This window comes from Ambystoma mexicanum, chromosome 9 (genome assembly GCF_040938575.1).
Source record: "Ambystoma mexicanum isolate Mex_15411 chromosome 9, UKY_AmexF1_1, whole genome shotgun sequence".
Taxonomy (NCBI): Eukaryota; Metazoa; Chordata; class Amphibia; order Caudata; family Ambystomatidae; genus Ambystoma; species Ambystoma mexicanum.
Window position 1 is genome coordinate 384,463,027 of NC_090931.1, and position 25,248 is coordinate 384,488,274.

The 25,248-nt window shown below is 49.5% G+C and overlaps 1 protein-coding gene across 1 annotated transcript in view; it reads right to left on the reverse strand.

The window, feature by feature from the left end:
• Positions 1-1,407: 1,407 nt before the first annotated feature.
• The window catches only part of TMEM248 (transmembrane protein 248), a 313,604-nt gene continuing 289,763 nt past the window's right edge, over positions 1,408-25,248 (reverse strand). The window contains exon 7 of the mRNA XM_069614858.1: positions 1,408-2,084. Within this exon, the coding sequence (XP_069470959.1) occupies positions 2,064-2,084 (21 nt within the window). The 3' untranslated portion in view covers positions 1,408-2,063. The remainder of the gene's footprint in view (positions 2,085-25,248) is intronic.

The window sequence follows — 25,248 nt, forward strand, 5'->3', positions numbered from 1 at the left end:
AATGCTCAGACAAAGCTGAGAAGAAACTGTCAATGAATGCGCCGACAAACGTATGCTTCGAAGGATCTATATGTATAACTTGCCTCGAAGGTTCTAGCGATGAACATAAATGTTTTGATACTTTCAAAGAAGGCTTCAATACAGTTAGTGAATGTTTTGAGGTAAAAGACACAGGCTTCTTCTTGTGCGTCGTGGAAGATTCCTTCGACTTATGTCGAGGAACCTCTCTTCCCGGGCTGTGAGGCGCACGATAAGGGGACACACAAGACTCCCTACCGGTCTTGATAGATGCTGAGGGGTGGCCACTTTTGCCAGACCCCTTTAGAGGAACACTCAGGAGAGCGTACTTTTTTTAAAAATGTTCATTTTTAAACAGACATTTTCTAACTCCACTGGAGTCAAGTTCTTTTTTGGAAAATAAACTCTTTCTGAAGAGCAAGATGACGAGGACCTACAACACTGTTTCTTACTCTTTTTATGGGAAGATGACGAGCATCGTGAACCAGACCTCGAACGTCTACATTTAGATCATTTTTTACAAGAAAGACATCTCTCGAGTCAGAGGATGATTTCCTTAGCAAAGGGGTAAGGGCTGGGGATTTTGGGGAGGGCTTACCTGCATCAAGGTTCCCCTTCCTTTACTGCAAGGCCTTAAGAGTCATCGATTGACACGAGCCACACTGTCGACCTTGATGCCCGATCCCAAGCACCACAGACAGACACAGTGAGGGTCTGTGATAGACATCTTGGCCCCACAGTCTGAACAAAGTTTGAAGCCCTTCTTCCGTGTGGAGGCCATATCGAAGTAAACGCAATTGAAATTGCTGAGGCAAGGAGCTCCAAAGCATGCAGCAATGTGGAAAAAACAGAACTGAAGTAACAGTCAGTGCACATGCTTTATATACCAGCATCAATGTCACGAGGGATGCTACGGAGACCGTCAAGGACCAAGATTCGAAGATGCAGAACGATGGACCTTATGGAAAGAAAAAAAAAATCTGAAGCAAGTTGCAAGCAGACTTGCATATATCAAAGAATACATGGGAGGACACAATCCATTCGAAATGCATCTTTGCAGTTAAGCATTCAGCAAGTACCTACAAGGCAGCAGCTAAAACTTGCTTGATATATGGTCTGAAATAGGAACACAATATTGTTTTCTCAGTCAATGCAAATCTGAACTACTGCAACCCAGTTTAGCTACCTGCCTCCCCCCCACATTCCCCCCATTGATCAACTGTAATTTATGCTATTTTATCTGCATTATCACAGCCTAAGAAAATGATGTTCCATTGCTAACAACTTTTCTTGATGTTTTGGAAAGTTCCAGAGATAAACCATTCACAGTGCAGAGAAGATTGCATATAATAGCAGCTGACATTGAATAGAGAACAAAGGCAATGGATATAAAATATTTCAGTGAAATTAATTTAAAAGGGATTAACATGTTCACAGTTGCTCATGTCTTTAACATAACTCTGTTCTAGATACAGCATTTTAAAAATGTGAATATGTTTCTATTCCTCTTCCAAAAGTGTATAAAGATCTGAGCTCCTTCCATCAAGCCAAGAACAGTAAAGATGGACAGCCATATGTACACATCCGATTCATGTAATAAACCAGTGTGGATTTTAAAAACATAGTAGTTATAGCAAAGGTGCAAACTTTTCCAAACACTGTACATGTCATCGTCAAAACCAAGAAGTACTTTCCAACTTCTTCTCTGGAGACATTTCAAAAAAAGGCATCTTCATCTGCCCAGCTGCTAATAGACAAAAATATATTGTTTCGGCTTTGGGTAGCCAAGTCACTTTAACAGATCTACACAAACATTCTTCAACGTCCACAGGTAAAGATCAAAATATTCCAGCCGCAATACAATGCGGAACAAGTGCATTCTTGGACAAACTCTATATACTTTAAGAAATATGTACAGATCAATTACAGGCACTTGAAACGTCTTTGGTTGGCATAAACCAACATTGCAATTTAGTGTTTAGACCCGACTTTGGGCTCAGCAGGCAAAAATCAAGGTTCTCAACCCAATCAGAACAGAAGTTTTCTCAAGCTTCAGATAGTGCAAGCTGAAAGAAAAGGGAGAACGGTGTTAGAATCCACAGTTAAGAAATGAAACTTCATTAAACAAAAAGAATACATAACATTAGAGACCAATGGACAAAATGAGACAGTAATCGCCTCAGAATCACTGAGAGAGACAGTGTAAATCTTCTTTAGCAGGACTATTAAGAAAAGTTTAATATTCTTTCTTTTCTATGTTTCAAAATCACTATTGCTCTGATGTCACTCCATCGCCCTTTTTAGGTTTTATTTTTGTTGGGAGGGGGGCTATCCCCCAAGCCCTCTTTCCCACCTATTTACAATCTAGCCCTCAAACCCATATTTAATCAATGGGTTTTTGCGCTAAAATAAAATCGCAGCAAAAAAATGCAGTAGTAACAAAACAGGTGATGAATGGATGTCGTATCGTCACAGATTGCTGCTAGAACCATGGTTTCTGTGTACAAAGCAGTCACCTAACACAACAAGGCAAAAAATCCAGCAGATCTAGTGCATCAAGGTTGTGGGAAGCGAGAAGGTTGTTAATGTCCAGGGTGTGCGCCGGGAGGGTGCATGCCCCTCTAATTCTAGATCTGTAATTCCAAACTAATCTTATCAACACATTCAACAACACATTCACAGCATACTGGCCCATCTCAATAGACAATTTACAGGCCAGTAGAGCATCTGATTTCGATTTAACCATAGGTAAGTCCAAACTTTTTTTTTTTAAACTTCTTTTTATTATAAGCGTGGCAGCAAAACAACAGGCGAACAGCGTCAGGCAGAAACATTGTTAAAGAACAGTGCACATAGCGTAGGTATACAGAAGTTACTACACATATTGAACAATCGAAGAGCAAAATGCAGTAAAATCGTGAAAAGGGGTATCAGGGAACTATGACTGGGTTAAGGACCCAGGCTGGCTGGGGGAAGCCGGGAAGGAGGGGGTGACCTGAGTCTCGACTAGGTCAGACATATAGGAGCGGAACCTGAGCCAAATATTTCTAGGTCTGGAATGTATGGGTTGTAGGTGGGACCAGGTTTCTTCCGTGTCAGAGGCCCACGTTACCGCTCTCAACCATTGGGCATGTGTGGGAGGGAAGGGGCGAAGCCAACAGAGCAGGATAGAGCGCACCGCGAGGACTAGGCAAAGACCAGCTAATTTCTTGGAATCTCGGGGGAGGCCTGGGAGATCGTAAAAGAGACATACCAGCGGGGAGAGAGCAATGGGGTGGACAATCACAGCGGACACTGTCGAGCAGACAGCCTCCCAGAACTGAGCGAGGCGGGGGCAGGACCAAATCATGTGGATATAGTCGGCTTCATCCCGACCGCATCTGGGGCAGTTGGCAGGATAGTCGGCAGACATACGATGCAGTCTGATCGGGGTATAGTGGAATCTGTGAAGAATTTTGAATTGGATAAGTTTGAACCGAGAATTGAGGGAGACCCGCTGCGTGCGGTCGCATAGGTGGGTTCAGCGGTCATCGGACATCTCCACACCGAGGTCTGCCTCCCAGGCGCGTTTCAGTTTAGCAAAGTCTGGGATCGATCTGGACTGCAGCATGGTATATAGCCTAGAAATCTTGCCCCTCATAAGGGTGGGAGAGGTGAGCTCCTCAATTGCGGGGTCGTCAGGCGGTAATGCAGGGAATGTTTGGTAATGTCGTTTAAGGGTCTTTCGAAGGGATGCGTATTGTAGCCATACGCTCCGGTCTCTTCTCAGAGATAAGGGGAGGTCAGGCCACTCGACGAATATACCCTGGTCAAACACGTCGCGTAGCAGCTCGAAGCCCGAGTCCGCCCATCGGCGCACCGCTACCAATGGGACCCGCGGGACCCCAGGGAGAAAATTCCAAAGTGGGAGATTGCCATGGAAGGCATAGGCAGTCCCCGTCAGATTCCACATTTTTGCTAGTGCAACCGCTGTGCAGGCGACCGGGTTCTGCGAGTTCCGAGCCAAGGGGGCGGGTTGCAACACCAGGGAGCGGATGTCTCGGTCAACCACTGCGAGCCTCTCAAGTCAGACGTGCGGAGCAGGATCCGTGGTATCAAACCAATAGGAGGAATATTGGATTTGTGACGCCAGCCAGTATTTAAGAAAGTTAGGGGCACCAAAGCCCCCGTAAGACATGGGAGTGGAGAGGGTTCCGATTTTAAGGCGGACCGCGCCCGAGTGCCAGAGAAAAGAGTTCACGGTGCGGTCCAAGTCGCAGAAAAAGCCCCCCCCCGGCCATAAGGGAACATTAGCGAACCTATAGAGCAGCTGGGGCAATACCACCATCTTCAGCAGGCCAATTCTGCCGGCCAGAGATATTGGGAGCTTGTCCCAGACCTGGATCTTGGCCATCAAGTGTGTGAGATACTTCTGGTAGTTTTCGTGGAATGTCCGCTCGTATTGGCGAGCCACCACCGTCCCAAGGTAAGTAAATGTGTCTTGGGCCCAGGTGAAACCGAAGGTGTCGGGAGGGGGAGAGGTACATTCCGTGAGTGGGAAGAGAGTGGATTTCGAGCAGTTCACTTTAAGGCCGGAGATCTGGCCAAAACGGCTAATGTCTGCCAGTATAGGGGGTAAGTTGGCCGAAGGAGAGCGCACAAACAGCAACGCGTCATCCGCATAGAGAGAAACTATGTCCGTATGTCCCGCGGAGCGGAGACCCCTGTGAACATGGAGTTGGCTGAGCATGTCGGCGAAAGGCTCGATTGCTATAGCAAAGACCAGAGGAGAGAAGGGGCATCCCTGTCTCGTCCCCCTGGTGATCTTGAAAAGGGGAGAATAGCGGTCACCAGTGCTGACCCTGGCAACCGGCTCAGAGTAAAGCAGTCTGACCCAGGAAATAAAAGAGGGGCCGAATTTACAGCCCTCGAGGACCCGCCATAGATACCTCCATGAGACCGAGTCAAATGCCTTTTGCATGTCAAGGGCAACAGCCACAGCGTGTGTGTCGGGACTGATTCTATCGATAATGTTGAATAGCCGCCTCAGGTTCAGAGAAGTGGAGCGACCCGGGATAAAACCGGCCTGGTCTGGATGGATAATAGATGGTAGGAGGGGAGCCAGCCGGAGAGCCAGAGCCTTGGCAAATATTTTGACATCGCAGTTTATGAGAGACAGTGGGCGATACGAACCGCACTGCGAAGGGGGTTTACCGGACCTAAGTAGCACTGCAATCGTGGCTTCACGGAGAGAAGGAGGGAGCACCCCAGCCTCAACGGACTCCTCCCAGAGAGCCAGCAAGTGAGGGAGCAGTTGTGACTTGAAGCGTTTATAGAACTCGACTGGGATACCGTCCGAGCCAGGTGTGCGGCCCGAGGATAGGGAGTCAATTGCAGCCGAGAGCTCCTCCCGTGTGAGTGGGGAGTCAAGGGAACCCGCGGCCTCCGGGGACAGAGTAGATAGAGGGAGGGCATCGAGAAAGGAGTCAATCTCCGCCAACGAGACCTCATCAGCGTTGGAATACAGAGATTCGTAAAAGGTGAAGAATTCCCTATTGACCTCCTGTGAAGAGACCGCCATGGAGCCATCAGATCTCTCAACCCCGAGAATGTGCGGGGGCCCCCGTCTCGTGTCGGATCAACCTAGCTAGAAAGCGGCCGGGGCGCTCCCCCTCTCCATACCTCCTCGCCACGCCAGGGTTATCGAGGAACCTCTGCTCGCGGTCCGCAAGAGAACGGAAATTGTCCAGTTCCTCCCCGATGTCAGCGAGGTTACCAGAGGTAGAGTGTAGTGAGCATGTAGCTTCCAGAGATGAAAGTCTAGATTCGCTGGTGGCGAGGTCCCTGCGGATCAACTTAAGAACCCAGTTCTCCTTAGACAGCGCAATCCCTCTAGTGTAAGCCTTGAATGACTCCCATAAGGTGGCGTGGGACGTTACCAAGCCCGTATTGGTCTCGAAGAACTCTTCAATCGACAGCTCAAGTTCAGAGCAAAACTCTGGGTTCAGTAGGGAAAGGGGTTTCAATTTCCAGTGTCGGGTGCGGGCGGGATCGGGGCCCCAATCTACTGTAATGGTGACGGGAGAGTGGTCAGAAAGGGTTCTCGGAAGGATCATTAGCTGAGTTACACTTTTGACCAGAATGTTAGAGATCACACACCTATCAATACGAGAATAGGAGTCGTGAACCGAGGAGTAAAAGGAGTAGATGCGGGAGTCCGGGAAGAAGAACCTCCACACGTCCACCATGGCCAGACGGGGAAGGGAGGACAGCGCCGCATAAGCCGCCCTGGAGAGGTGACGGGGCCTGGAGCCCGATCTATCTAGAGCTACATCGAAGATCGTGTTGAAGTCCCCACCCCAGAGGATTGGGACAAGGGGTAAACCACCGAGAAGGGAGGTGACCTGCACATAAAATTCCGGGTCATCAAGGTTAGGGCCATAGATGTTCAGGAGAATCACTTCCTTGTGGTGCAGCATGGCGTGGAGAAGTACATATCTACCCTGGGGGTCAATTGTCGAGGAGATGAGGGAAAATTGAAGGCTCCTATGAATAAGGGTCATGACTCCTCGGCTCTGGGAAGAATAATCGGTGAAAAACCTGTGAGGACCCCAGGACTTGGCGAAGCGCATGCAGTGTACAGAACGAGCATGAGTCTCTTGAAGGAAGAGAATCTTGGATCGATGACGCTCGGCCTGCAGCTGGAGCTGTCTCATCTTCCTATAGTTCCCCAGACCCCGCACATTCCAGCTCATAAAGGTCAGGGCACTCTCAATCATAGTATGGCGGTATTAAGAATAAAGCAGAATGTCCGTGACCGAGGGGTCAAATTAACAGTTCCACGAGAACAGATCCAAAATGCCTCAGCACAGTTCGCCTTCGCTGCCATCGCCACTTTTTCAATACCAAAAACCCCAACATCCCCAACATAGCCCACACCCCCCCTCCCAATCAGAGGGATGACCAGCCCATCCCCTTGTAAACAAAACCAAAGCAGAGGCATCATCGCCTGGGGGTCTGAAGGCCCGACTGGCCGTAACGCTCCGGGTTGCAGCAGAGCAAATAGTACATGAGAAGCCTGTGATGGAGGAGAAATGCAGATTGGACAAAGGCACTACGGGAGAGCACTGAGGTTTGAACTGAGCAAGCAGGTTGCAGGATAAAGGATTGACATGGCCCCAGTTCAGGGGGGGCGGGAGGACCTATGCGCCTCCCGTCGGGGACCAAGGATCACCGCTGTGCCGAGATCAGGGGAAAGGGATCAGCCAGGAAAGTGTTAATCAATGAATTTGGAGGCCTCCTCTGGAATCGTGAAGAACAACACCTGATTGGAGTGCTCTATGCGAAGCTTGGCCGGATAAAGCATAGCATATTTGATGGAGTGGTCTCGTAGCCTGCGTTTCACTGCCTGGAAGGTCTTGCGTTCCCGCTGGACCGCCGTTGAGAAGTCGGGGTAAAGATGGATCCTAGCACCGCCCAGAAGTAGCTCACCCTTGAGTCTCGCAGCCCTGAGGAGGGCGTCGCGGTCGCGGAATACGCGGGCTATGATGGGTCGAGGAGGGGCACCAGGCCTAGGTTTCGCCACCAGGGCACGATGTGCCCGTTCAATTGCGAAGTGTGGAGAGAGCTCGGGCCCGTCCAGGAGCGACAGAGGTGTGCGTTGAACAAAGTCCTCCATTGGCTCATGAATTTCATCCTCGGGGACCCCGATGATGCGGAGGTTATTGCGCCTCAAGCGAGATTCCAAATCTTCATTTTTCTTTTCCACCTCAGTGACTCGGTTGGAGAGAGCGACGACCTCGATGCGAAGAGCCCCCAGCGCATCCTCAGCAGAGCCGACCCGCGTCTCGACCTCCAATACACGGCTGTCCGTCCTCTCAATGTGGGCCTTAATAGAGGATATGGTACCGTTCATGTCGTCAAGTTTGGAGTGGAGAGCGGTGAAACCCTCACGTATAAAATCCATCATGTTCCGGGAATCTGGGGTTGTGTCGAGGGGGGCATCGGAGGCCGGCTCGGTGGGCTCCCCAGATGGCTTCCCCGCAGCCCTCGCAAACATATTGATGGAGCTCTGCTTCCTCGCACCTCCCTTGGTCATCCTGGCTTTTACGTGTATCAGGGAGAGAGAAGAGGGAGAGATGAGAGCTAGATATTAGTGTCAAAGAGCGTCCTCCAGGATACCGGGGCCAATGTGTGTACCGGGGCAATGTAGGCAAGGAACAACCAGTGGGCTCACCCCGAGTCCGGGGGGTAAAGAGTAGAAGTTGTGACCCCTCTAGGGCTGGAGGGTAGATGTCGCCAAGGTTGGTGTAGTGGGCCCAAGCGCGCCCAGGCGACGCGGCACACAGTGGCAGGCGCGTAGTTCAGGGAATCCTGTGGAGGCAGTAACGCGGTGTGATCACCAGCGCCGCAGCCCCAGGGCGCAGGCAGCCCGGGGGGAGATGGAGCGCGGCCCCGCGGGTCCCATTGGCTAGGTCCGATTTCCAGCAGGGGTTAGCGGCATCGAAAGGAAGGCAGGGGGGTGGAGGGGGTCAGCGCCGTCCCAGGCCCAGCAGTGGCGCCAGTCCCAGCACAGGGGAGACACCCGCAGAGTATAGTAGGTGCGAGCGGTCAAGCCGGGATCACAGCGGCCAGGCACAGTCCCCCCCCCCCGCGCTCCCCCTACCTCCAAGCTGCTACGGAGTCGAAGTGGCCCCTCAGGGCACGGACCAAGGGCCCGGGGCCGGTCGGCACCCACAAGCCGCACCAGGAAGGAGAAGAGTCGGCGGTCCGAGGAGGTCCCGGCTGAGCGGCTCACAGGGATGAGGAGAGGCCCGGCCGGCCACAGTAATCGGGCGCACCCGCCGGGCGGGCGCCCCTCCCCCAAAGCGGCCCGCAGCGCCGCGGCCTCAGGTCAGAGGAGGGCCGACGCCGCCGGAGCCGCGGAGAGGGGAGGGCGGAAGGCTGCAGCCGCAGGAGAGAAAGAGAGGCGCAGCCCCGTCCTCGGGGCTCGCAGCGGCCCCAGGCTGCGCCCAGCCGCGGTAGTGGTGCTCCCGAAGGATCGGGTAAAGGAAGCAGGTCCGCAGGTGGCGTCGGGCAGAGCAAAACAGGATCGAGCGCTCTGCTGGTCCGGAGCACGGCGTTTAGGCGGCCATCTTGATTGCCGCGCAACAGAGCCCCCCAGGTAAGTCCAAACTTGACCTATTTTGTTATAGGTTTCAATAGACCCTCGAAAGGGCAGCAATACTTCCCCTTTTCTTACTTTCTTTATTCTTATGGTAAAACTGTCAATAACTTGGAGGGTCAAGTAACCAGGTTTCCTGACCAATAGTTCAAATTTTTTAAAATGCTCCATCTTATGATTTAAGAAACTATTGAAACCACAAGAGTTATAACACAAAAGAGACAAAGATATCAACTTCAGAAACCTTGGTGTTTCGTAGTGGAGAGGGAGGAGGCCACCCACGACCAAGCCTCGGTCCCTGCAACCCACAGTCCTGCAAAGACCTGCCTCTGTCCTGAACCATCTATCTTACAACACACATTAGGAGCACTTTGAACAGCCCTCTTAACACCCTCATTCAAGTCTCTGTTTGAGGGTAAATTCTTTACCCCGGGGATAAATGACTTGCATCTCCTCTGTTATAACTCCACCTCTATAGCCTGAACTTGCCCAAAAGCAAGAGGTGAAAAAAGTGCACCATAAATTTTCCCAAACACGCATCATCAATAAGTTCAATTTGTTTAAGATCAGCAGATAAAGCAGGAATCACCCTGAATAACGCCAACATTCTAGACCCATTCAGAGGAATCCCATGGTTCCTCCTCAAACAAGGATTCAAAGCATAAAACTAGGGAGGATCCCTCAACACCCCACGCCACCTGCCTAGTTAGCCTTTCATATGCTTCAGTCCTAAAAAAATTCTCTCCTGCAGCAATAGGCTTAATATCTTCCAAATGCAGCCCCATAATAGTGTTCTAATTATTCTGAGGGATATCAGCTTGTGCAGCACATCCAATTGCATATTTAAAAAAGTATTATTCATACTAAGAAGAACAAGTTACTCTCTTACCTGGTAACGTTCTTTGGATGGGATGGTCCGACGACATATTCCATATCTATGACAGTAATCACCACAGCTGTAGTGCTTCGGAAAATCTTTCGGTGTCTGCGTCCTGCGTCGAGCCTACGTCACCGGATGTTATAAGTAGGATGCCCGACGCCCGTAGCCTCAGTTGTAGTTTTTTCTCAAAACGTGTGGCACCAATCTTCTGCCAGTAGGACCACAGAAAACCTTGCGGAAACGTAAGCTGCAATCGCATAAGACATTCTGTAGCGGGGAAGGCAGGGAGGGAGTGATATGGAATACGTCGTCGTACCATCCCATCGAAAGAACGTTACCAGGTAAGATAATAACTTGTTCTTCGAGGGGATTGGGTCCTCCAACATATTCCATATCTATGACAGACTCCCAGAGCAGTACCAACGTAAGGAGGTGGGAAAAAGAATTTAGAATATACAAATTTAGAATACCCAATCAAATTGCAGAGTAAAGGACCGCCTTGCTAAATGCCGGATCCTGCCCATGGATAGAATCAAGGGAGTAGTGACGTACAAAAGTATGGACCGAAGTCCAAGTGGCTGCATCACAGATGTTGCGAATAGGAACACCCCCCTGCAGGGCAGTGGAGACAGCCATACCCCTAGTCGAATGGGCCCGTAAGCCTACAGGAGGATCCTTACCCGCCAGGCGGTAACATTCAGAAATGGCCAAGATAATCCATCTAGGCAAAGTCTGCTTAGTCACAGCTTGTCCCAAACGCCTTCCAGCGTAACCAATAAAGAGCTGATCGTCCACTCTGACCCGGGACATGCGTGAAATATAGAAACTTAAAGCTCTCCTAGGATCTAACCTATGGAGCCTCTCCTCGTCCTTACCAGGATGCGGAGGAGGATAAAATGCCGGAAAAACAACCTTCTGGCTCAAATGAAATTCCGACACCACCTTCAGAAGAAAGGAAGGACGAACTCTAAGGACAACCCTGTCCTTATGAAACACGAACGGTGGCTTAACTGAAAGTGCCTGTAACTCACTCACTCTGCGAGTGGAAGTGACCGCAACTAAAAATACAGTTTTAAGGGTTAACAGGACAAGAATGCAAAGGCTCAAACGGAGCACCCATTAGAAACTTGAGAACAAGGTTCAAATCGCAACCGGGCACCTGGAAAGGTGACGGAGGGAACACATTAGTGAGCCCTTTCAGAAACTGAGAAATTAAAGGAATTTTAAAATAAGAACACTCATCAGACGAGCGCTTAAATATGGACAGCGCCGCCAGGTAACCTTTAATGGTACCCTCTTGTAAGCCCCTGTGGGCTAAAGAAAGCAAAAAAGACAGAACTACAGGAATATAACATGAAAAAGGATCCACATTCTTAACCCTGCACCAGTCGCAGAACTTTCTCCAACCGCAACGGTACAGGGACTTTGTTGCCGGCCGTCTGGCCAAAAGCAACACCTCCATCACGTCTTCAGGGAGGTCCCAATCCTTATACCTCAACCTTTCAGAAGCCAAGCGTGAAGGTTGAGGGATCTGACATCTGGATGGAGAACCTGACCCCCCCCCTCCCATGAGAGCAGATCGTCTCGCTAGGGAAGACGACGTGGAGGGCAGATGGACAAGTCGAGAAGATCCGGGCAGCACGCCCTCCATGCCCAAGCCGGATCAATGAGGATCATCCGGGAACCGAACCTCCGTAACCTCTGCAGCACGTGCAGGATGACAGGGACTGGAGGAAATGCGTACAGCAGTGGGAAGGACCACTCCACCACAAACGCGTCTCCTAATGCTCCTCTTGGAGGAAATTCCCACGAGCAGAACCTTTCGCACTTCCGGTTGACACTGGAGGCGAAGAGATCCACTTGAGGGGTCCCCCAAAGGGCAAAGATCTCCAGGAGAATCTCCTGAGCCAACTCCCACTCGTGAGAGATCGTGCTCTGCCTGCTCAGAGCGTCCGCCGTCTCGTTTTCGTCTCCGGCCAGATGAACTGCCGAGGTCGGAATTTCCTGCTGGATGGTCCAGAACCAGAGCTGCATCGCCTCCCTGCACAGAGGAAGTGACCCTGCCCCCCCTTTTTGTTGAGTTAGTGCACGGCCACTGTGTTGTCCGTCAGGATCAGGCCATTCTTTCCTCGCACAGTCGGCAAAAAAAAAAAGCCTTCAGGACAAGCATGACGCCCCTCAGCTCCAACAGATTGATATGGAGTCTGGACTCCGACGGAGACCAACGACCGCTGTCAGCTCGTTGGCATGAGCTCCCCATCCCGTGAGGGATGCGTCCGCCATAATCATCACCTCCGGCCAGGGCGGCCAAAATGGAGCCCTCCTCATCAGATTGCCTTTGTTGGCCCACCACAGACGGTCCTGAGCGACCGATGGCGGCACCTGAATGGGGTCCGACATCCTGCCGGAGGACTGTGATCACTGCATCTTGAGAGCCCACTGCAAAGATCTCATCCGCAGTCGGGCCTCTGGCACCAGAAGTATGCAGGATGCCATGAGGCCGAGCAGCCTCAAGAACTCGAACGCCGGGAGACTCTGGGCATGTCGAAACTTGTGTACCATCTGCTGAATGTGAAGAGCCCTCACCTGGGGAGGAAAACACTGCCCCAGGGACGTGTCAAGCACTGCTCCGCCGTACTGGAGCTGCTGAGTTGGCGTCAAGTGAGACTTCTTTAAGTTGAGGGAGAAGCCCAGCTTGTGAAGGGAGTGGCAGATGACCGACAGATGATCCAGGACTTGCTCGGGAGAGCACGCCCTAATCAACCAATCGTCCAGTTAGGGGTAGACGTGAATCCCCCCTTTCCTGAGATGCGCTGCCACCACCACCATGAGCTTGGTGAAAACCCTCGGGCGGAGGTCAATCTGAACGGCAGGACCCGAAACTGAAAGTGCGAGTCACCAACCGCGAACCTCATGTACTTTGGATGGATCGGCACATGAAAATAAGCATCCTTGAGGTCGAGAGACACCAACCAGTCCTGAAGTTGAAGGGCCTGAAGGACTTGAGAAAGAGTAACCATCTTGAACTTGTCCTTCCTGAGGAGCTTGTTCATACCGTGCAAGTCCATGATGGGTCTCAATCCTCCGTCTTTCTTCGAAATCAAAAAATAAGGGGGAATACCATCCCTTGTTCCTCTCCACTACAGGCACCAGTTCTATGGCGCCTTTCTCCAGCAGGGATTGAATTTCCTGCGTAAGGAGCGGATCTGGACTCTTCAAAAAGAGGTTCCCTGGTGGATTGTCGTGAGGCCTCTGCCAGAAAGAAAGACAGTAGCCGTGGGCTATGATCTCCAGAACCCACACATCTGAAGTAACGGCACGCCATTCTACCAGATGCTGCGCCAGCCTTCCCCCAACCGGAGAAGCATGGGCCTCATGACTGAGCTGAAGCGGCTGCTGCAGTGCCTGAGGGCAAAGAGGCAACTGCACGCGTGGCCTTGGCACCTTGATTACCTTGTTTTCCACCTCTGGCACTCCTACGGTTGCCCCTTTGACTTGCAGCTCCTATCGATTTACTAAAGGATGAGTAATAACGAAAGGAACCTCCCCTCCATTGCTGTCCCCTAGGACAAAAAGGCTGAGGTTGGTGAACTGCAGCGCCCAACGGCTTTGCTGCAGCTTTCGAGGTCTGCAACCTCTCAAGACTCTCGTCAGCCTTGCTGCCAAAAAGATGTTCACCATCAAAGGGCATGTTGAGGAGCTGGGCTTGCACATCCGTAGCAAAACCCGACTTCCGCAACCATGCAAACCTGCGCATTATGGTGCTCGCCGCAATGGACCGGCTGACACAATCAACCATGTCCAGACCCGACTGAACGGATTCACAGATGGCGTCCTTGCCATCCTGCACGATAGCAAGGAAACCATCCCATTCCTCCCCTTCGGGAATATGATCAGTGGCTAGGGAAATACAGTTCCACAGAGTGTGCGTGAAACGAGACGTGGCAAAAACGGAGTTGGTAGCCTGAAGCGCCATACCCCCAGAAGAAAATACCTTCTTCGCCCAGCCGTCAAAACGTTGGTCATCCCTATCAGGAGGGATGGTAGGGTACGATGCCTGCTTTGCCGGGCTATAGCCGTCTGCACCACCAAACTCTCCGGAGTAGGGTGCATTGTCAAGTAGCAGGGGTCGCCACTGGCTGGGCGATATTTCTTCGGCAAGGACTTGCTCACTGCCGGGGGACTCTCCAAAGAAGTCCAAGCCGCAGCCACCCTTCTGTACAAGGCCATATGGAATGGCAGCACTGGGTCAGTTGGAGGACCTTGGGCCAAGATATCAGTCAGGTCATCCTGCTGAAAATCCACAGGGGGAGGGGGGGGGGGGGGGGTCAGACCAACCCAGGTATTCAGTGACCCTCGACATGAGGGGCGGATATGAAGATTCGGCATGCGTGCCAGGCTCCGGCCTACCAAACTCCACCTCCGGAGAGGTGTCTAGACCACTGGCGTCATGCTGCGACTGGCGCAGGTCCTCAAGTTGACTGTGACCAGAAATAATGTCATCAGGAACCAATGCAGGAACCTCACCTTCCTCAGACCCCTCATCCACCTCTGAAATATAATCTAGAGGCTGGAAAGAGGGTACAGAAAAAGGCACATAGACCTGTTTAGCCTTAGCCATCGCCTTTCTTGGGGGTGCCACGGGGTACCTCCGACAAGGCTGCCTCGAAAGGCGTCGAGGGCGTCGACCTAGAGCGCGGCGCCGACAGCTTCGACACAGGCCTCGAGGACGGAGCCCCGAGCGTGTCTCGACAGCCTAGGCGTTGATGGCGTCGACGACTTCCTTGGAGGCGGGGCGTCAAGAGAGTCAGTCGACGACCTTGGCGCCGCCGATGTCTTCTTTGAAGACTTCATAGAAACGGAACGGGCATGCCTAGAGCGACCATCCTTGCGACCGGGAACTTGAAGGCGCCCAGTGGTCGCAATGACAGCTCGAGCCCAAAGGCAGACGAGCAATGTCTCTAGCGCGGCCTCGACCGGCGTCCTCAGACGGCGCGGCTGGACCGGAGCCCTGCGATTGAAAAATCACCAACATCTCCTTTCAGAACGAATCCCATTCCTCCGGAGTGGAATGCTTGTTGGGACAAGCTACCCGCCGACGGGCAGAGCCCTCGGAAGAGGACGGGGAAGGCGACCTGTGACAGCGCTTCCTGGAGTGCCTCGAAGAGGCAGAGGAATGGCAGGACCGCCAGACCGAGAACCCCCGGACTCATGAAGACGATGCGGAGAGTCGCCCCTCGAATCATCCGTTGAAAGACCAGTGGAAAGCAACTTCCGGGGCTCGGCCAACTTACCGACCAACAGCCTCTTCTTGCGCTCCCGCAAGGACTTCGAAGTGAGCGATTGGCAGTGGACACAGTCGTCCGTATCATGGTCCTCCCCGAGGCACCAGAGGCAAGCGTTGTGCGTATCCGTCAGGGACATCTTGGACCCGCACACCCGACACTTCTTAAACCCGGACCGCGGGGTGGAAGAAGCCGAAGATGACATATTCGATAGCAATGAAGAAACAGGTTCGAAGAACCGAAAGAACAGGATTCAGTAGAATCGAGACGTGCCGAGATCTCCGAAGCAAACACGTTCGCGGAAAAAAACGGAACTGAGGCTAGGGCCGTGTTAGGGAGAATTCTCTGTTAAGGCCAATTTCCCAAACCTAGTGAGTCCCCCAGCAGCTTTGCTGGATTTTTGGGGTTTATTTTTTTTCTCCTGCTAAGAGTGAGACTCTTTTTCTCCCACTCTTAGGCATGATTTGAGAATGTCCTTTGACTATGTAATGTGTTTTATTGGCTACGGGGTCTTTTAGTCCATAGGGCTTCATGTGTTTTTGGTATGTGTGTTACACAGCACCCTCAGTGCAGTAACACAGGGGTGTCAGAGTGACCCCCAAACATAGACCCCATACCCTGGGACTGACTACTGTCTCCCAGGGCATGTAAAGTCACCATTGGCTTTACTAGTCTCAAATTGTGAACAGAACCAGTACAAACTATCATATTGTGGAAGTACTGGTAGGGGTAATTCGATTGCCCCTGGGTCTGTTTTCCAAGGGGGCACTGTCCAGTCCCCCCTTGTCGAGTTTCTGGCTGGTGGCAGCGGATACCACGCAAAATATTCCACCGGAATATTTCCTATGAGATTTTCCCCATTCATTTTAAACGCACCACTTTTTGGTGCAATGTTAAAGATACCGCCGGGTTATTTAATATTTATTCCCCGGTTGGGTCTTTTTGCCAGGACTTGGTTTTATAATGGCGTTTGTGTTCGCCTCTGAAACTCTAACCCAAGTCGAGCCCTTTGTTCCACTTTTTGGCGGGCTTCTCCACAGAAGCCATCCAAACGGTGCCACTCTGTCTGGGTTCATCAGGATGTGTGTGGGAGGGGGATTAGACACCCTGGACTGAGTTGCCTTGGCAACTCAAGTCGCACTCTTGTGTGATTGGCCCAGTGGTGAGCCGCCCGGCTCACCACTTAGCATGTTTGAGTGACAGCTAGGCTGATGAATGGGGGTTTTGCTGCATAAAAGCAGGGCTTTGGGGACTGGAACTTCAGAAGTCGCCACAGGACCTAAAGAATCCAAAGAGGGGAGAAGCTGAGCCATCTACAACGACACCACCGGTGGAGCCCTGCTGTACGAACTCTCCACTTCCCCAACGACAGAGGAGATCTTCTTCCAGGAGAGTCTTCTTCCCTTTGAGCGGTGGGACCAACCAGTTTGCCTTTTTCGCCTTCCTGGATTGTCTCGTGGTCGATTCACCCGTGCCAAGCACCCCGGCGGCCAGATAGCCACGCTTCACCACTACCGCGAATAAAAGGGTTGTACCTTTTAACTGGGAAACTCCGCGGCTGGTTTCTTCCCTGGCAGTGCAACGACCTCCAGCTTTCCTCCACGTCGAGATCTTCTCTTACCCTGGACGAAGCCCCGACTTGCACCCGCTGCCAGGAACAACTGCCCCCGCGGGAGCTTTTTCACCATTTCAGGTACTGTGTCCCGCCTTGTCTCCCTTGCAACAGATTGTCCAAGGTGTCCCGTAAATCATTGACTCTCTATCCTGGGGTGACCTCTGACCTGCTAACTTTACCTTTCTGAACTGATCCAACCTCTTTTGACTTTTCTGCAAAGACTGAGTACATTTCCACTGTGTGATCTTGGGCACATTCCGCCTTGCTCTCTCCAAGAGTGGGCCTGGCCTATGAACTTTTTGCTATACATTAGACCCTGCCTTTCTTGACTTGCTGTGGTTTCTTAAAAGTGTTGGTACTGTGTTATGCTGGTACTATCCCTATGGCAATTAAGTATTAAGAACTTGATGACAGATGAGGCTGTTGGGTAAGGCATAGAATTTAAGATACACGGGCACAGAAAAGAGCTGGATATAGTAGTTTTGTAAAGGTTAGTCACAAGGTGAGGCGAGATGGAAAAGAACAAGTCAAGGTCAATTGGTAACTTGCAAGTAAAGGGCAGAAGTCATGATTGATGGACAGCATCAGCATGTTGCACCATGTCAAAGACGAAATTCGAAAGCAGATGGTGAAGATTGAAAGGTTGACTAGCTAAAGTTTCACCGCTGGTTTAAGAATTACTTTTAAGAATGGTAAATAATTCCCTTTGGTTAGTGGAAGCATTTTTAATGTGAGGAAAGAAATATACTTTCGAGGGGATGGGGTCCTCCGACGTATTCCAACCGGCTCTGCATTCACGAGATAGGAGGGCAGTGCCCTGATTTGGCTTTGCTCCCTACTGTTAAATCGCAATCAAGCTGTTTCTCAAACTCCTTTGCACATCCCAATGGAATCTCCTCCTCCTCCTCCTCCTCCAGTGTCTTGCAGTTTTCTTTACCAGTCTTAAATGTGCATGTTGATAAGTTGCCCAATGTTCAGCTTTTACAATTACGCTGACGATACCAAGCACCTCCTACATTTGGAGGGGGAGGTGCATAATGTTGCATGTTGTCTATATTGAACTGGGTTCAACTAAATGTTTTCAGCTCAATAGCAAAATGACTAAAATTATGATGCTTGGCAACAACCAGAAGACCTGGGACCCTCCTTTTTCACCCACTTCTATGGCTGTACATCCAGTTTCCTAGCTAAAACCATGGGTAAGGTTTTGTATAAATTGTTACTTATCCTGTAAATCAAACAGGTGGCTTCTTCTGATTTAGTCCAGGTTCACACTAAATAATGTCATAGTCGTGTCAATTTACAGCTATTTTGGTTGTTCGATCTAGACAACTAAGGTAAAACACCTTTTATCTTGGACTGAACTACAGCTTGAATCATCTTTATCTCATCCAGAATGTTTTTGCTTATCCTCTCCTTGGTCCACTCAAAAACTCACCATCGTCGACTGCGCCTTGAGTGGCAGGGCTCTATAATTCATCCACAACTAACCATTGAAAGTGCTTCAATAGAGCAACAATCCCCTTTAGCTGTGCTAGGCTCAACAGGAAATCGCACAGGATCTTTATACTGATTTCTGTTGGCCTAGCTCTCTGCCAAAACACCATCACACAGAGGACCACATGACTTTCAGAGAACAGATAAAAACCTGTCGATTCAACCAACACAGCCTTGAGACAAGCACTGCAAACCCGTACTATTCGGCCACACACAATTCACTTATGAAGTTTTAGTAGACAGCAGACTAATTTGGACTGTACTACAAGCAAGTTAGATGTATTCTAACTGATAAAACAGCAAAAGTCAGACTATCCTAACCAGATCTCTCGGTTGGTCTAAATTATTGCTCTCCCTGGGATGGCTCCAACTCACTCATTTCCTCCACACTTCCTTTGTCATCTCTCCCCTTCTTCCCCATTAACCGACTAACCTCTAAAGTCTACTACCATCTAACTCTGCATACATAAATACCCCTTCCAAGCTCCTACAAGGTACCACATTGACATTAAGGTAGCCAAGATGAAGCTCACTTCCTTAGCTCTACAGCATCCCAAACATCTCCACCCAGATGACCGGCTAGCCTAGACCCAGAGTGCTATAATTAAACAGATTCTCTCTCTCCCCTATCAAACATAAATACAAAAATCACACTTTGAAGTAGAACTGCACGTAGGATTCGCGCACTTCAGCGTTCACCCATCAATACCACAGGTTTCACATTCGTTTCTCACCCTACCCCAGTAACAACCCCCATGCATCCCTCTTTTCTTACAAGCCACGCACAATGTTGCCACCAAAATGGTAGCAGGGCAATACACAAGAACCCTTTTCTTTACATAAGCAGTAGCCGACTGAAAATGGTCCCTTGGTTTGCAATTGAAAACCCTTTTGAAACAGAACTGTCCAACAAGGTGATAGGTCATGGGTCTCACTGCACTTGCACTTCTAAATAAAATAAGTGAGGCATTATTAAAGAGGGGGTAGTAATCATTTTTAACTGAATTAAATGCTCGTCTCAGAGCATTACACTTGCTCTCTCCCGCAACCTCCTCTCCTTAGATTGTCAAATACCCAAACTAGGTGAGATGGTATAAAGCAAACCAGTCACTGGGAAAAACCGTTCTATCACATACTGTGACCAAAATGATATTGGTTCTGGAAACAGTAATGGGAAGAGGCAACCATGGCACCACAAAGTTGAAAGGGAGGCACTTCCTTCAAAGGCCTAATTAGAGCTTTTCTATACACAGACCAAGTCCTGTAACTATTTACGTATGGTCTGTCAAACCATAAGAAAAACAGCTATGAGTAAATGCACTTCATTAGTTAGTGGATTCAGAACCGGGCTCTTTACCACAGCACCAACTAGTAGCCCTGAAGTTTCAGTAAAGGACTATGTCCAAACCTCTGCAGTGAATAACTTCTACTAGTTACTGAACTTAATCTATTACAGATATTCAACTCTGTTCCTGCTCTCTCATAGGTCTAACATGAAACAGTCTACACAGAGAGGTAACCATACTTGCAAACCTTCTGCAAATTGGCAAATAGTAGATTCTGAACCTGCCAGCAATACATTCTAGACTTCAGAGGCATGTTAATAATATCTATGCTCTGTTGATCATAGGCCTCAAGTACTTTTTTATGCAGCATTACACCTTTTTCTTTAATGTTAAATGTTTAATACTTTCCAAGAAAAAGTTAAATTAAAACATGGATACATAAAGTCAACAGGTAACACCTCAAAAGGTACTTTCTTAATACTAGTTTTTGAAGACAAAAATGCTTGCAGGGTAAAGATACTGTAGGACCATCCCATCGACACTCCCTTAAAGGCCTGTTAAGTACATCAGCAAATGATTTGTGCACCCCTGGTTGCATCGTTTCTATGAAGTGTTACAAAGTGGCTGAAGTATATATAATTGGGTGTGGAGTTCTGGGAGGACCAGTGGGTGATGGCACCTCTTTTATTCTGTGTTCGGTTGTGGGCCAACAAACATGCCTCTGTCATTTTATTATTCGCACTGTGTTGGGCAGAACTGGTTGGAAAAAAAATCCCTTGGCTTGCTTAGGTCTCCTCAACTTTGGGGGAAGTTAATTCAAGTGCCCTCTTTCCGCCTGCCTTGCTAATAACGAAGAGCGAGGGGGCAGTTTACAAAGCTACACTGGCAGAGATTGCAGTAAGGAAAAGAATCCTTTTTGAGTATGGCCACAAATCTGGCTAATTTCATACTAGCATTAGCAGGCTTACTGGAATACACCATATTTGACACGGAGCACGTATAAAAAGGACAGGTGGCTGATCACGAGGGCATGGTTTGATTCCCTTCCGTTGCAAGGAAACACCTATAATTGGAAAGGCTTTCCCGATTCTGCGGGTTGCCCGGTTTGTGGCCATTCCCGCGAGGACCATCCTCATCTGCTGTTCTTTTGTATAGGGTATGCTGGTATACGTAGACCGACTTTGATTCCTGCCCTTAAGACAGCGATCCGTTCGCACAGGACTGCACTTGTGTTTCTTTAGAATGCCGATACAGTCTTCACAGCTTGGGCTCTTCTAATGTTCCTGAAAAGAGCGATGTATTTTAGAAATAGTTTATTAAAACTACAAGGCGGTGAAAGCCAGTGTTGCGAATTATATAACACTTTTTGCAATGGGTTAAATGTTTGAGCATTGTTTCCTGCTTGATTTTACTATCTAATTTTAATGCGGCCACTATATATGAAATTACGTGATAGCTAATTTTATTTGTATGTTGTTTACTGAAATGTCCACTAATCTTTTATGCAATTGTAATGTTGATGTGTATAACTGTATTTTTGTCGTTTAATGGATTTTTTATATATCCGAATAAACTTGTTTGACTGACTGACTGATATATGACTTTTATTACTCAGTGTATTGAAGTGTAAAAGCTATTCCAAATTAGAACAATTTGGTGTGTTTATTTGTAGCACCATTTCTTCAAAATGTTAACATTAGGGGTCTCATTTTCAAACTTAAAACACTATCTACATACTAAACACTTTGGGCCCGATTCATGGAATCTGGCGCAGAAATGGCGCACGGGCCGTGCACCGAGAATTACCCTGCGCTAGCCGTGGCGCAAATAAAAACTTGCACAGCACGCGTATTCATGGATTTCAAGAGGCGTCAGTAGCTCCCATGCAAGTAACACCAAGCGTTGCGAGGAACGCCTCTACGCACATCAAAATGCAAGTAAAAGGCCTAACATCCAGAACCCTAGTGAAATCGCACACTAACACCTCGCAATCCCCGGCCGCACCGCAGAGAAAATGCGTGCCCTCCCATGCAAGCCCAGGCCGTACCCCAGTGAAATCGTGTGCCCCCTCATAAGTGTAGGCTACACCAGTTACAAAAACCCGAGTTCCCCCTACACCCTTGGCACCCAGCCTGTCCACATACTCACCCACTGCACATTAAACACTAGTACACCCACCACCCGAGGCCCCCTAACCTGTGACACCCGCTGCAGGCAGCCCCCTCCAGAAGGGACACCCTCTGCAGGCAGCCCCCTCCAGAAGTGACACGCCCTGCCGGCATACCCCTCCAGAAGTGACCCCGCCCCCTTGCTGGTAGCCCCCTCCACAAGTGACACCACCTCCCAGCACCCATCACCTGTGATAGCCCCCTCCAGAAGGGACACCACCTCCCAGCACCCATCACCTGTGATAGCCCCCTCCAGAAGGGACACCACCCCCCAGCATGCATCACCTGTGACAACCCCCTGCAGGCAGTCCCCTCCAGAAGGGACACCCCCTGCAGGCAGCCCCATCCAGAAGGGACACCACCCCCCCAGCTCCCATCACCTGTGACAACCCCCTGCAGGCCGCCCCCTGACAGTGTGACATCACCACTGCAACGACTGTTTTGCTCCCCAGAACCTCCGTGGTGTGACATCAGCATGATCATCATCAGGAACATGTATCCTGCAAATCAAAATAAATGCATTCACCTGAGCTACATCCATGAGTGCAGCATCTGCTCACACACCCTTCCTGGCCTTAACAATCCCCCCTCGCCCCCCCAACATACACGTGACAAGTGAACGTTAAAGTTTGATCCTGCTGCCTATGCGACAATGGCATCATTTTGTGATGCCTGGGTAGTTCCCATCTGCAACAAGTCATGCCAATATAATCTCCCTCCCAAGCCCTCTCCTCATGCACCTCCAACCTTATTCGAGTGAGCCAGTTCTGGAAGAAGATATTTGGAGGAATATCTTTATCGTCAGCAGGGGCCTCCCTCTGGAATAGCCTCGGTTGCTTAGGCAAAATTGTATGCAGTACCCTTAGGGTGCACTACAATAGCCCTGACCTCCTGGCAATAGGGACCCAACCTTTGGTACAAGTCTGAACTACACAGGTTGGTTAGTGTGGCTGAGCAACCAGGCTCATCTCAACAGGAGTCAATGTGAGCAGTAATGTTGTGACACAGAGTTTCACAGTAGCAGTTACTCAAATAAACACGTATATTCAAGGTTTCTTGATGAAACAGTTATTAATTTATGTCACAGTCAGTTGTATAAGCCTTCTTCAGAAGGGAGCAATATATATATATAACACGTATAATACACTTCAAAAGGCACTCTGTTTCTCTAAATCAGATGATACCCATTTGGGATAGCACACAGACACTTCCTACACCCTCAGGTGACTTAACTAGCTATAATTGATTTATCACTGGTACATTTATAGCAATACTGAGTTTGTTTTATTCCTCTATTCTATCTTTTGCACCAAAGGTTAAAAAAAGAATTCACAAAACAGGTAAGTACTTTAAAAAAAACCTTCCCATGTCAAATAAGTTTAACCCTTTCCTGGGGGAAAGGTCAAAGCACAAAGTCAGAGGTAAAGAGGAGTCTCTCAGGGAGCCAGGACAGCCAATGTTAATTGCACAATGTCAAGGGGAGCTGAAGATCCTCTTTGCAGGTAGGTAAAAAGTCTTGCACAATGTTTTTAGAAATGTTTGGAAAAAATTGAACACTTGAAGGGCCACAAGCTGGGAGGCTTGTGAGGGGCAAAGCTTTAGCAACTCTGCAAGGTAACCAAGACAGTCTCAACTGGGAGCAAGTAAGGCTACACAACAAGAGGTAAGTTATCTTAGGCTTTACAGTACCTTTGGTTAGAAGAAATGGTTCCAGCTGGCTTTTGTTCCTGTACAGCCCTGCAGGTCCCGTTGTTCCTGGGCCTCAGTCGTGGGGACAAGAGGGAGGATGTCTGGGGACTCCTATTCTGCAATGGGAAGATCAGCGGCAGCAATGGGAAAACTTCGATTCAGTGTTTTAGCTCCTCGCGTTTGACAGCAAATAGCAACACCACGGTTCTCGGATATCACTTCAGACTTTCCTTGCTTCTGGGGTTCAGCACTCTGTTGAGGTGGCTCAGGCTTGGTCAGTCCTTCATCAGCGAAGTCCGGAGGATCTCCCAAGTGCTCCTGTCTGACTTAAAAGCAACGCACACAATCTGGTGTTCCTCCAGCTGAGAGTGGATGTACAGACGGGCTTACTTTGGAGTGGATTGGTCCAACCAACTCAAAGGGAGAAGTTGTCTTTGCAGGGCTTCTCTAGTCAAGGCAAATTCGGAGCTTCAGCACAGCAGCAGGGTTTCACTGGGCAAACCAACAGTCCAGGAGTTGCAGCAGGCATCTCTTCCAAGATCTTCTTCAGATTCCTTCGTCCAGTGGTCGAACAAGCCTTCCAAACCAAAAAGCCTTGCCTTTTATGCAGGTTTCTCTCACTCATTCCAGCCTAGCTGTCAATCACAAAGCAGGGTGGCTGTCCTTGCAAGACAGCCAGCTGACCAATCACCTTTGGGTGCATTCCTGTAAACAAGGATTAAGCAAAGGGAGTTCAGGCGCCTCCCTCACTTCCTGCACCTGCCAGACATAATCGAGCTAGAGGCGGGCTTCACACGTGAATCCCGCCCAAAACAAAACAAAGAGACCAAACCTGGTTTGGCGCATAGAGTAAATCTCAAGGACGTTTCCAGCAAGAAATGGCGAAAAAAGAAGACTGGGGACATTTTGACAAAATGGGCACCCAATGGCGCCTTACTGTGGCTGCGAACGCAGCCTGCAGTAAAAACACCCAATGGTAGTAAAAAGTAAACTACTGCCACCAGCCATTAATTGTAGAAAGGGTATCATAAAAATATGTTACATAAGGAACTAGACAAAGGGCATAGTAAGTAACTCATCCAGCACCCTATGCCAAGATAGTGTTTGCTGGGTCTAGAACGTTACAAAATGCAAGTAAAGTCAATTTCACAGCACTGCTCTTGGAAACAGTAGTTTATCCAAGAGAAGGTATTTAAACCTTTGGGAAATCTAAGAGACATCCCTGTGCCACTGCACCGAAGGTGCTGTGTGTCCCAAGGTAAAAGATGATGCCTATGGGGTTTGTCAGACTCCAAAGTTAAAAGAAACACAGTGTCTAAATCACAATAAAAATACATGAGAGTGAGAAAAAGGGCTCACTCTCCAGGTTAGAAATGAAAAGTCCTGAAGTCCAGCAAAAGAGCTGAGGGTCTCTAAGGTAGTAGGAAATTAGCACATTTCTGAGAATTCTCCCTAACAGCATCCCTACCGTCCTCCGTATGGAGCCTCATCTCCTTTAGTTCCTGCAACTCCTCAGGAGTTTCCTCTTCTACTCTTCCTTCTCTCTCCCTCTTCCCTGCTAACCTATCCCTCTGCTCTCTCCCTCCTTTTTTCCCCTACAGCTCGATGACTGGCTGCCTGATGTACATCAGGGTCTCACAGGCCCATGGCACCCCCAGCAGTGTTTAG